The 13729-nt window shown below is 44.9% G+C and overlaps 1 protein-coding gene across 2 annotated transcripts; it reads right to left on the bottom strand.

Annotated features, from left to right (window-relative positions):
- Positions 1-10654: 10654 nt before the first annotated feature.
- Positions 10655-13160, bottom strand: LOC125540678 (uncharacterized). Of its 2 annotated transcripts, XM_048704267.2 has the most exons (3): positions 12735-13160; positions 11227-11489; positions 10957-11093 (listed from the first exon to the last, which is right to left on the bottom strand). In XM_048704267.2, exons 1-3 carry the CDS (start codon positions 13091-13093, stop codon positions 11059-11061), a joined length of 657 nt encoding a protein of 218 aa, XP_048560224.2. In that variant the 5' UTR covers positions 13094-13160; the 3' UTR covers positions 10957-11058. The 2 variants fall into 2 exon arrangements, with proteins under 2 accessions (XP_048560223.2, XP_048560224.2); XM_048704266.2 differs by having other exon boundaries at positions 10655-11489.
- Between the last annotated feature and the right edge of the window lie 569 nt (positions 13161-13729).

Raw genomic sequence — 13729 nt, 5'->3', positions numbered from 1 at the left:
AACGAGTTTTTGAGCGAGTGATTCTCCCGGTTTGTATATCATTGAGGATTTGCTCGACGGGATGATCTTTGGCAATTCTTGCTCGAACTCGTGAGAGCTTTTGCTTGGGTCTTTGTTGAACATCTTCTTCATCTTGTTCTTCTTCTTGGCCTTATTCATTGTTGACGTCGTCGTTCTCTTGTCGTGGTGGAGAAGGAGGTTGTTGATGTTCGTCTTGACGTATTTCCTCGTTTTCTTCATCTTGATGTGTCCCACTTGTGGATGCTTCCGTGTCGATTCTTGGTTCACCTTGTCGTGAAGTAGAAGCTTCCACTTGGACGGATGAAGTACTCTCCTTCACCTCCGTTGGACGAATTTTGCCAATGGACAAGTCTCGAATTGCTTCTGAAGGGTCTTTGTCTCCTACATCAATTGGCTATTGCTCTACTTGCGAGCCATTAGATTCATCAAACTTCACATCTTCCGTCTCTTCAACCTTTCGGGTGAAATTGTTGTAGACACGGTAAGTGCGAGAGTTTGATCCATAACCAAGTAGAAAACCTTCATGAGATTTAGGAGCAAACTTTGAACGACGATGCTTATCAAGAATGTAGCACTTTGAGCCGAATACTCGAAAGTATCCAACTTGGGGTTTGTTACCGGTGAGAAGCTCGTATGTCGTCTTGCCGAGTAGCTTGTGAAGATATAAGCGATTTGTTGCATGACAAGCTGTCTCGACCGCTTCTGCCCAAAAGTGCTTTGGCGTCTTGTATTCATCAAGCATCGTTCTTGCCATTTCGATGAGCGTCCGGTTCTTCCTCTCAACAACTCCATTTTGTTGAGGTGTGTACGTGGCCGAGAACTCGTGTGAAATCCCTTCTTCGTCAAGAAAGGTGTCCACATTTGCATTCTTGAACTCCGTTCCGTTGTCACTCCGAACCTTTTTGATCTTCACATCAAACTGATTTTGGGCCTTCCTAGCGAAGTTTCTGAAGATCTTCTGGACCTGCGACTTGTCATTAAGAAAGAACACCCACGTAAATCTTGAAAAATCATCAACTATAACTAGACCAAAAGAATTTCCACCGAGACTCTTGTAGGCGTTGGGACCAAAAAGATCCATGTGAAGTAGCTCGAGTGGCCTCCTTGTGGTCATGATGTTCTTCACGGGATGTCTTCCTCCAACCTGTTTACCTGCTTGACAAGCACTGCAAAGTCTATCCTTATCAAATATGACATCGTTAACTCCAAGGATATGATTTCCTTTAATAAGCTTGTCAAGGTTTCTCATGCCAACGTGACCTAGTCGTCTATGCCACAACCAACCTTTTGAGGATTTAGCAACAAAGCAAGTTTTAGGTTGTGCCTTTTTAGAGAAATCGACAATGTAAAGATCACCTCTACGCATACCCGTAAAGACCATTTTATGATTGTCTCGACGAAATACTTGGCAATCTACCTCAGTAAATAGGACATTCAAACCGAAATCAGCAAGTATAGATACTGAAAGTAAGTTGTAGCCAAGAGATTCAACGAGCATGACATTTTGAATGGAACTATCATGTGAGATGGCCACCTTACCAAGGCCAACCACTTTACCCTTTGAATTATCACCAAAGGTGACATATTTTCGAGGGTCGTTGTTTTCAGCAAGCTCACGAAACATCTCTTCATCTCCGGTCATATGATCAGTACATCCACTATCAAGAACCCATTCCTTTCCTCCTGATTCATATCCCCGAAGATTTGCCATAAGACCAAAATGTCTCATTGCATCATTGAGATCGAAGTCACTATCATCATCATCATAATATTCATGTTCATCATGATCTTGTGGCTCATCATTTCCTAGAGAGGTCAATTCATTAGATAAATGATCAAAGTGGTTACTTTTATGAATTCTTATAGCTTTGAATATGATATCATTAATGATTCCAACATCTCCTTTAGCATGCTTAAGATTGGCAAGTTCAAGAAGACATTTACCAAAACTAGGATCACTAGAGTTCATCTTACTCAAGGCAATAGATTTATGGAGAATTTCATCCAAAGTTTTCAAGGAATGATTGGGAAACCTTTCCTCAAGAAATTTCCATATAGTATAGGCGCAATTTTGAGTAGGCAAACTAGCAATCAAATTTTTGGGTAATCCTCTAATGATGAGCTCAATAGTTCTAAGATTGTGAATCATGTCAATATCTTCATCTAGGGTAGGATGCAAGGGATCAATATGGGGTGCACAAGGGCTAGCAATATACTTGTTCAAATGATATTGATTGAAGATTACAAGCATCTCATTTTTCCACTCATAAAAATACTTTCCATCAAGAATAGGCACTCTATGTCTAAGACTCCCTAGAGTAGACACATCCATCTTCCTCCAATGGTGATTAAACCAAGGCAATGGAGACCAAAGCTCTGATACCACTTGTAGGATCTAGAAGTAGATGTGTCTAGAGGGGGGGGTTAGACACTTAGTGCTAAAGTTGCAATTTTTAAGCTTTTTCGGTTTAAGTGGAGTTTAGGCACAATTTCAACACACACAATACATATCAAGCAAGCATGCAAAGAGTATATGAGCAGCGGAATGTAAAGCATGCAACTTGCAAGAATGTAAATTGAAGGGTTTGGAAAGATCAAACGCAATTGGAGACACGGATGTTTTCCCCGTGGTTCGGATAGGTGGTGTTATCCTACATCCACGTTGATGGAGACTTCAACCCACGAAGGGTAACGGTTGCGCGAGTCCACACAGGGCTCCACCCAAGGGCAATGGTTGCGCGAGTCCACACAGGGCTCCACCCACGAAGGGTCCACGAAGAAGCAACCACCCACAAAGGGTCCACGAAGAAGCAACCTTGTTTATCCCACCATGGCCATCGCCCACGAAGGACTTGCCTCACTAGCGGTAGATCTTCACGAAGTAGGCGATCTCCTTGCCCTTACAAACTCCTTGGTTCAACTCCACAATCTTGTCGGAGGCTCCCAAGTGACACCTAGCCAATCTAGGAGACACCACTCTCCAAGAAGTAACAAATGGTGTGTAGGTAATGAACTCCTTGCTCTTGTGCTTCAAATGATAGTCTCCCCAACACTCAACTCTCTCTCATAGGATTTGGATTTGGTGGAAAGAGGGTTTTTGTGGAAAGCAACTTGGGAAGGCTAGAGATCAAGATTCATATGGTAGGAATGGAATGTCTTGATCTCAACACATGAGTAGGTGGTTCTCTCTCAGAACATATGAGTTGGAATGGTGTGTGTGTTCTGATGGCTCTCTCATCGAATGAGAAGGAGGTGGAGGGGTATATATAGCCTCCACACAAAATCCAACCGTTACACAGTTTTCCAATCTCGGTGGGACCGAATAAATAAACTCGGTCGGACCGAAAATGTAAACCTAGTGACCGTTAGGAATTTCGGTGGGACTGACATGCAACTCGGTAGGACCGATTCGGTTAGGGTTTGGGCATAACGTAATCTCGGTGAGACCGATTACACAAACTCGGTGAGACCGAATTTGGTAATTAGCTAACCAGAGAGTTGGTCAGGCAAACTCGGTGGGACCGATTTGCTCTTTCGGTGAGACCGAGTGGAACTCGGTGAGACCGAAAAGTTACAAAGGGGAAACACTGAGTTTACATTGCAATCTCGGTGGGACCGATTCGCTCTTTCGGTGATACCGAAAAGTTACGAAAGGGAAACAGAGAGTTTGCAACCCCATCTCGGTGAGACCGAGATCCTTATCGGTAGGACCGAATTGCTAGGGTTTGGCAGTGGCTAATGACAAGTGAAACTCGGTGGCGCCGGAGAGGAAGAATCGGTAGGACCGAGTTTGGCTTAGGGTTTAGGTCATATGTGGATATGGGAAAGTAGTTGAGGGTTTTGGAGCATATCACTAAGCACATGAAGCAAGAGGCTCATTAAGCAACACCTCATCCCTCCTTAATAGTATTGGCTTTTCCTATGGACTCAATGTGATCTTGGATCACTAAAATGTAAAAGTGAAGAGTCTTGAGCTTGAAGCTTTAGCCAATCCCTTGTCCTTAGCATCTTGAAGGAGTTCCCACAACCTTTAGTCCATGCCACTCCATTGTTGAACTTATCTGAAACATGCTAGATAGAAGTGTTAGTCCAACAAGAGATATGTTGTCATCAATTATCAAAACCACCTAGGGAGCACTTGTGCTTTCAATTGTCCAGTTTGTACACGAAGTGCGTCCAGTTTTTGCCGTGACCCTCTCTACTCTTTTGCACATGCTATGCGGGTGAAATGATGATACCATGCCAAATTTCAACATTTTCACAGTTCATTTTGTAGTGATTTTTAATTTCACGGTCATTTAGCTCTCTAAACAATTCGGTAAATGACTGAAAAATAGCAAATGATGTCAGAACATGTTAGAAATTGATGACGTCGCTTTGAATGCTGCATACTGAACACAAGAAGTCCGGAGTTCAAATAAGTTATTAAAAATAAAAAAGAGGTGCAGTGCTGGTTAATTTGCTTCAAGCTTTTAGGAATAGTGTAGACTGCACTGCACATAGCTCAGTGCAATCTATGCTATTCCGAAAGGCTTGAAGCTAAGCAACGTGCAGGTGAGCATTGTGCCTCTTCGTCATTGTCTCTGCACTCACGGCTTATAAACCACTCATACTGCCTCTCTCTTGATGAGGTGGGACTAAAAATCAGCTTACTAAGAAACTCTAGTACCGGTTCATGCCATGAACCGGTACTAAAGGTCTTTGTGGGGGCCCCAGCCTGACCACAGCCTGACACAGCCTCATTAGTACCGGTTCATGGCATGAACCGGTACTAAAGGTTGCCCACGAACCGGTACTAATGATGTCCGCCCGCCTAGCCATTGGAACCGGCACTAATGGTCACATTACTGCCGGCTCAAATTCAAACCGACACTAATGTGCTTCACATTTAACCCTTTTTCTACTAGTGAGGCTAAATCTGGTTTGCTCATCATTGACCGAACCATGTCCAACAAGGTATGATTCCTCCGTTCCGATACGCCATTTCTCTGTGGCGTACCCGGAGGTGTGAGCTGAGGTACTATACCTTGTGTTTTCAGATGATCATCAAACTCCTGGCTCGTGTACTCACCTCCACGATCAAATCGTAGAAGTTTTATAGTCTTGCCGAGCTGATTCTCAACCTCGTTCTGAAACTCTTTGAAATTTTCAAAAAAAATCAACTTGTGCCTCATCAAATAGATATATCCATATCTACTCAAGTCATCGGTAAAAGTCACGAAGTACTGATATCCACCTCTAGCGGTTGTGCTCATTGGACCATGCACATCGCTGTGTAGAACTTCCAACAGCTCGGGCGCCCTCTCACAACTTTTGCGAAAGGAGACTTAGTCATCTTGCCGAGCAAGCATGATTCGCATATCTCGAACGACCCAAAGTCGGTCAAAGTTAGGAGTCCATCATCATGGAGCTTCTTCATGCGTTTCAGACTAATGTGTCCAAGCCGGCAATGCCAGAAGTATGTCGGATTTATCTCATTAGACTTATGCCTCTTGACATTCACGTTATAGACCGGTTCATGTTCCAGATTCAATATAAATAACCCATCAATAATGGGTGCATAGTCGTGGAACATACCATTCAAATAAATCGAACAACCATTGTCCTTTAAATTGAATTCATAACTCTGACTCATCAAGCATGAGGCAGAAATAATGTTCCGACTAATTGCAGGAATGTAATAACAATTATTCAATTCCAAAATAAATCCAGAAGGAAGCTGGAGCTGCATCATGCCGACCTCCAACGTAGCAACTCTTTCTTTGTTGCCGATCCTGATGTCAATCTCCCCTTGTGCCACATGGCTAGTTCTTACCAGCCCCTGCATCGAGTTGCAAATGTGAACAACCGATCCGGAATCAAATAACCAAGAGCTACTAGGTATGTCAGCAAGGTAAATGTCTATAACATATGCAACAAGTGTACCTTTGCTTGAAGAAGCATTTTCGGCCTTCTTGCCATGCTCTGCAAGCCACTTGCTACAGTTCCTCTTCCAGTGACCAGTTTCCTTGCAATGATAGCAAATGGTCTTTGAGTCCGGTCCAGACTTCAGCGCAGCGGCGGAGGTTACCATCTCCATGCCCTTTGCCTTAGCCTTTTTCTTGGACCAACTCTTCTTGAACTTAGCCGATTTCTGCACCATCAACACTTGATGCGTGCCTTTCTTAATATCCTGCTCTACCACTTTGAGCGTCCCATGCATTTCAGTGAGCTTCTTATCCATGCCATGCATATGATAGTTCGAGATGAACGTCCCATAGCTGGGCAGAACAGAACCCAGAACTGCATCAGTAGCCAGCTCATCCAAGAACGGGAAGCCCAACCGATCCAAAGCTTGCACATATCCGATCATCTTGATCACATGCGGGCTCAGTGGATCACCTTCCTTCAGCTTATAATCCATCAAGGATCGCCAGACGTTGAACCTTTCGGTCCTAGCCTGCACCTGAAACATGCTCTTGAGACTCTCGATCATATCGAAATCCCCGACGTCTTCGAAATGCTGCTACAAATCGGGCTCCATACAAGCCAGCATGAGGCAGCTGATCTCGTTTGATTCATCAACGAGTTTCTGGTAGGCATTCTTGGTTGTGGTACTAGCATTATCGGCAGGTTCCTCCGGAAGTGGATCCTCTAGAGCATGTTCCTTTTTATCATGCTTGAGAACAATTCTCAAATTTCTATACCAGGTAGTAAAGTTTGTTCCATTCAGTTTATTCTTTTCCAGAATTGATTTCAATGCAAAGTTGGGTTGAGCAGGTGGTGCCATTGATCTACAACAGAAAATATGCAATCACTAAGCAATGTGTTTATGTAGAGTAATTTAAGCCTTAAATATAAATACTCCCACTGAAGTTGGCATCCCTCCGCAAACTCTCAGTGATTCAGGATCCGACTAGCACATGCGACTAGTGAGCTTTAGCATCACTGCTAGACAACATGTCTATCCGGTAAGCAACTCCTTGCTAATCGTATCTCTATACAACTCCTGTCGGTCGGGTAGGTATCTCATACCCCGGCTCCCGACCTCTTTTGCCACAAGGCCTAAAACCGTTTTGATAGCCTTGTCAAGTTAACCTAATGCAGTGCATGTCTGTGTCCAACACGAACCCTTCAGTTCAAGGACACCTAGCAGCACCCCAATTTTATGAGCCCACTACTAGACGTACTTGAAGTGCGAAGGTGCAACATCGGGAATGGTTTACTTGATATTCATGATGGATCTTTCTACCATTCCAACATGCATAGAAACAAAGAAGCATAACAATCACAAGTAAAACATATATTGTGAAATAGTATGGCTCCTTCATGGATGTTCTTCCAGGTCGGCTCCAACTCCGATGACCATCTGGAAACTCCATCTTGTTTGTCACGCCAGGCCACCAAGCCGCCAACCTGATATCTATTATCCAACTACTACAACTAGTAATGAATTTTACATAGTCGTAAGTCGACACGCAGGTCGTTATACAATATAATGACAGCAATTTGGCTCCTGCCGGCTGACAACCATGACACGCAGGCCATGTATAAATTACACACATGCATCACATACACATGAGCCATACTATTCACATTAAACCTGCAAAATAAAGTTACGCATAGAATCGCATTCTACCGGTTTGAGTGATCGTGTACGAGATACAAGGCGCTACGCACACGGCGGTCCTAGATCATAGATCATATCTGAACTCCGATCTCGCCGAATTCTCTGATCTGACCGATCTTATCGATCATTACGAGCCCGATTCAGATTTACGTTCCACTGTTAACCCTGATGGCGGATATCGACCGGTAGGGGTAGGTTGTGTCACGAACCCATCGACTCCGATCATCAGAAAGCATAGCCACAACGATCCAGATGTGCAGTTGATCACATCAACCGTGCACATGGCCGATCTCATCAACGACAACAGATCTCATCTATCGCCTCCACATATCTAATATGCATACGAACTGAATCCAAATCCTATAACCTGGCTCTGATACCACTGTTGGGATCTACGGTAGGGTGCGTCGATTGCAAATTGAAATTTTCCTACGCACAGAACAACCAAGAACATGCTACGGGAGATGGATCACAGTTCGTTACCACTAGACGCGCAGTGCCGTGCAGTGGAAGAAGAGTTGGGGCAGCGCGTCCGCGTGGATCGTCTCCTTCTCGTCCGATCTCCCTCATACAGCCAGTCGTCAGTTCCCACGTACAAGTTCGCTGGAGCGGCGCAAGTGCACCACCTCTAACGGTATCCGCGCGTGCAGGAGGAACGTCGTGCGGCGGACTGCTAGGTCCGATCACACAACCAGCGGCGAGTGGAGGTGTCTATTCGCAACACATGCAAACCCTAGTGACAGTACCGAAGCGATCAACCGCATGAGTTTGCCAGCACCCCACTTTATATAGGTGTCCGTCGCGGGCTCAATACTTGGGTCTCGCACGGACCCTAAAGACAATAAGTCTACTCGGCCACAATCCGAATACAGCTCGGATCACATCCGACCAGTGTCCTCGGATCCGACCTCGTAGGTTCCTTCCCTTAAGCGCACGACCCCTTAGGTTCAAGCCGGCTTGGTCGCAGTTCGGATCACCTCCGGACTACATGGCTGGTAGAGGCCTCTAGCAAGGCGTGCCGACCACCAAGCAGACGATGAAGCTGGTTAGGCGAACCTGTACATCACACTTCCATTCCTTTTGCCACATGATATATGTCGTCGGGCTCAAGGCGAGTCTGTCATCCTTGTGCTAGCCCAACCTCTTTCTCGTTCCAGTGATGCCGACCACAAACCAGATTATCTCATAATCCTTGTCGCATGACCATGCTTATCCTGGTCGGATCACACGAGGGACCCAGAGTATATCTCTCCTTCTTGGAGGGGCAAATCCCATCTTGCTCGACCATGTCTCGCGGCATGGGTCTGGACAAACCCGAAACCTACCTTTGTACCTACCCAGTCACGGAGTAGCGTTTGGTTGGCCCAAAGCAAGTCTGTTACCATCCTGAGTACATGCGCCTGCTCAGGTCTTAATTAGGACACAGAACGTATGTTGTACTAGAGACTCACAGATGACATATTGCTGCGTCTCATAGTTGGGTCTGTCCGACTCGAACCTTATCTCAACTCGGATCCGACTACGTCAAATCCGACCAGATCCTTCCGAGTCCATATTATCCGGTTAGCATCCAATGCCCCATGGCTAGTGAGACCAAGCCATCGACCGTGTCATATACTAGTCTAGTTGGTTGTGCATCCACACAGCCCTTTCGACCAGGGACCTTTTAGGACGTTCATCATACAATGCATAGTCCCACAAACAAGTCACGTACTTGCTGATACACATCATTGATAATGTTCGAGGACTATCTTTATTCATAAACACGTAGGAAATATCATCATACATGATTGCCTCTAGGGCATATCTCCAACACTGGTCGCCTCCACCGTCAAGGCGTGGCTCTGCCAACGTTTGTGGCGGATGGCGCGGCTGTTGGCGCGGGAGGAGCGTGACGACACAGCGGCGTCCACGGCAGCCACGGTGCACATGCCATTGTTCTCCTCCGCATGCTGGCGTGTAGCCACTGGCAACTCCTCTGTGAGCTGACTTGGAGCAACGAGGACTTGCTGCATCAAGCACCGCTAGGAGCAGCGGCTTGCTCCTTTGCTTGCGTGCCTGCAGCCTCGCCCATTGTACTGATGGGTTTGGGCGTTGAGGAAGGTGGAGCAGATAGTTATCTAGCTTGTATCCGGCGGGCTCGACGAGCCACCTAGCGGACTTTTATACCAGAGAACTCATCTTCCTGCTCCGCTGGATGCCATGGAGATTATGGAGAAAATGGTGCAAGGAGATGGAAGCGGAGTGTAATGTGATTTTTGTCCGATGTTTGGGCTCGTTTAAATAGCGGGTGGACGCGAGGAGCCAACCGGCGTTGTGTTTAATGCCGGGCGGCTCGCGAACGGACATGTGACCGGAGTAGGTTTCTCGGCACACGCACGGGTTTAATGGAGAAAGGCGAACAGTCTGTAGGTGTTATAATACAGGCCCATATTGGATGACACAACACGTCCGGACCACATGATCTGGACGGTTTGACGGTCGGCGTTGGAGATACTCTAAATCATCAAGTCCTTTTAGTTTTTGTTGGTGAAGTAGTTCTTTTTATGGATACGTCTAAATGATGTTGAAATCTAGTTTTTGGCTTGGATGACGTGTTAGCTATAAGCCATTTAGTTTTTTAACAAGTGGTCTTTGTTGACATGTTTTGTCTAGTTTTTTGGTGTTCGTTCGGTATTTTCCCTCTTTTGAATGAAGACATTTTTTTGTCTTTGTAACAAACAGGGCAACAAATTCGACTATGCGCATCTTTGATCGGGGATAATAAAAGTTTTCATATGTCACAAAAAAAATCCGTTCCAAGAGACATAACTATACATGCTCAAATACAACTAAACTAACAATCATTGATAAGACATTTTTATCTTATGCATTCCACATTGTCATCCAGAGAAAAGAACAAAACATTATACAATGGTTTATCTCTTTAATGCTATCTCTAACAATTAATGGTTAGATGCTTGTAAACTTATGGAGTGATTAGAGTTAAAGTAGAACATATGTGACTAAAAGAATACACCCTCATTCAATGAAAAAGATGACTTATTTTTCTTGCTAAGAGATCAAGAGAACATCAGCATACGTATGATAAATGTATCGGTCCTCTAAAAATCAAGTGTCCTCTCTGCCCCAGTAGCTAGTTGTTCATCCTTCGAACAACTCTCTTATCACCCTTTCCAATTCCTCCACAGTGTACTTCTTTTGTTTCTTCTTTCCTGCCATTACTCGTTTTAACCACCGAAGGATCTCTGAAAGTCGGCTTCGATTTGCATCAAGTGCAAATAAGGAAGCCTCGTACAGTGGAACAATCAAACCCACAATCTCCTGCCGCAATTCATACTTGAGCTCCGCTGTAACCTTCCATGTCATCTGGCGATTACAGATAATAAGGAAGTCGGCGGTAAACATATCCGGACGGTGTGAGTTGTTCAGAGGAACCCAACACTCTTCAAAGTAGCTCCTCCTGTATTGATGGATCATGGAAATGAGCCTACTCACCAATTCTACATTTGAAAAGGATGCCCCAGGACAGAGCATCAATTGCCAAACATTATATGTGTTATTCAATAGGAATATGTACTTTCGACTCTTTTCACCTGGGCATATCCATTCCGCGTCTTCCTCAAGCTTGGATACCCAACAATCAAACACTTCAGTGTAAGGTTCGATGGTGTAATCCCCGGTGGCAAATATTGACTGCACCCTATCTGTGTTACCACAGAAAATAGCCAAAGCTTGTATAAGAAGACCATTTGCTGGATGAATGGTGGATTCATGGCAGTTGCAGCTATGGATGTTCAGAAGTATTCCACCCAAAGCATTCAACATATTGTTAACAATTCCAGAAACCTCACTAGATCTGTTCAAAAAATCTTGTTACAAACTATTTAAAATAATTTGAATCACATAATTTAGGGGTCAATCTAAGAAAAAATCTACATTATTTGCATAGAGAGCTAGAGATAAGTAAATAGTTAGCAGACTGCAAACAGTTATGCAGGTGAGTATTTCTCATATTTTAGGTGTATTTCATCATTTGCCCTTTTCTCACTGTAATAAGTCATCCTATATTCAATGTGCCAATTGATTATATGCATCAAGTCTAACATGTATCAGAAGTTCTCCTTCTCACCATTTCAGCCAACAAGAAAGGAAGAACCTGCTCTAGTTTCGTTTCTCCTCCAACTGTAATTGTCAATTCTTCATCCACATGGCTCATGCCATGTGCCCCTCTTGGAACCACTACCCTTATATAATAAAGTTCTCGAATTTTCTCTCTCTTTGCGGTGAGGAAAAAGGTCCAGTTCATCCTCTACAGTTTAGAGTCTAATTTTGATTTGACAATTGACTTAAAAGGAATTCACCTTCATTCTAAATTTTCAGCTGATCGATAACAAATAAATAACAATTACACACGACTACCAACCAAAAATACAAGTAATGAATTTTGTAACTGATGTGCATGACTAACAACTGTAGTACTCCCTCCGTTCACTTTTGTAAGTCGTTTTAAACAACTTAAAATAGGTTGTTTTGCACATTGTCTAAAATGTCTCCAAGGTCTTATAAAAGTGAACAGAGGGAGTACTAGAATAGTAGACCCATGTGATATCGCAAAAAAGAAAAATAGTAAACCCACATGAATAAAACAGTACACCCAAAACAGAGTGTAATGCTTACGATGAGAATATTAATACCAAACATACATTAGAAAATAAATACACGATGCATATTGTAGGCTTGGAGGGAATGATACTATTCTACACAGGAAAACAAATTGGGAATTCAATCATAGCACATGATCAGACGGATAAAAAATTCGATCGAAACTGAATTAATAGTCAGTTGACTGAAAATTAGCAATTCTGGGAAACAAAAGTTAAACGTCCAGCGCACTTAATTTAAGGTTGATATAAGTTGTCGGCCCTCGTATACTTAAATTGATCAATCAAATCTCTCCCCTCGTCCTCCCCCCACCTCTCAATCCTTTGTCCCGTCTCCGCTCCACCACCCCTTGTTGGTAGGCACGGAAGTAACATACAGTAGTAGGAGTACTGAATAGCAGAGAATCAGAGTAAGTAGAAAAGATTGGGGTAGTACGTACCTGCTGTCGATGGCAGCATTGATGAAGACCACTGTCCGTTCAAGCACCCGGCTTGCTTTGTCTTCGCCGTCGCTGCTGCCGCCGTCCGACAGGTAGGCCTCGGCTTGGGACGGCGCCAGAGCCTCTGGGATGGAGGCGGCGATCTCGTCGACCTCCTCTGCAATCACCGGGTTCTGATCGGCACCCCCATCTGGCAACTGCTCGAAAAGGGGCCGACGGAACCAGAGGGCGAGTAGGATGGCCACGGACGCAGCGACGAGGCCTATGCAAATCGGCGGCGAGACACAGGAAGGAGGACGCGGCGCATGATTGGGGCTGCAACTCAAGTCGAGGTACTGCGGGCAGCGAACATCAGGCATGGTTCGCCGTCGCCCGTCGGCGTGGGCTTCTTTGGAGGGAGGGGTAGCGGGATTTGTTGGTGTTGGAAGTGGCGCCGGCCGTCGCAGTGGGTTTTATAGCTCGTCCGTCTTGGCATTTTCCTTCCGTCGCTGCTCAGCTGCTGTCGACGTCGACGAAAGGGAAAGGCGTAGCGATTATTCGCGGGTGTGTGCGCCGTCCGGTGCCAGTGGGATACTTCCTGGAAGTTTCCTCCATTCTCCTTCCGGCCGGCCTCGGGACTTAAATTTTTGTTTTCTCCATGGAAGAGATACCGCGCACGCATGTACCATCTACTAGTCCGTACTGACGTACACCGGTCCATCCCTTTCATATCAGAGAGTCAGATTGGTAGGAAGGCGCCTGATGACAGCAATGTGTTCCTGCGTACCTCAGCTGGCTGTCTTTTTCTTTCTTTTCTTCATTTGCGGGAACACGAACGGGCTATTATTCCTCTACCGGACCACGATGACAATAATTTTAGCCAGGTCCAAACTAAGGTGCTAAAAGCCTAAAATATGCCCACCACTAAATCACACAGGGCCCAGTAATGTGCTACTTCCCCCGCAATTTTTATTTAGTAATGTGCTACTTGGCGCTCAACTACGAGAAAGTAAAAA

This window comes from Triticum urartu, chromosome 2A (genome assembly GCF_056163025.1).
Source record: "Triticum urartu cultivar PI428250 chromosome 2A, HENAU_Tu73, whole genome shotgun sequence".
Lineage (NCBI taxonomy): Eukaryota > Viridiplantae > Streptophyta > Magnoliopsida > Poales > Poaceae > Triticum > Triticum urartu.
This window is presented reverse-complemented; position numbering and strand designations above follow the sequence as displayed.

Coding starts and splice junctions, on each gene's coding strand:
- LOC125540678 (XM_048704266.2), bottom strand. CDS start 13,093: ATGCCTGATGTTCGCTGCCCGCAGTACCTCGACTTGAGTTGCAGCCCC. Junction 11,490..12,734: donor AATGCTGCCATCGACAGCAG/GTACGTACTACC, acceptor TTTTTTGAACAG/ATCTAGTGAGGTTTCTGGAA.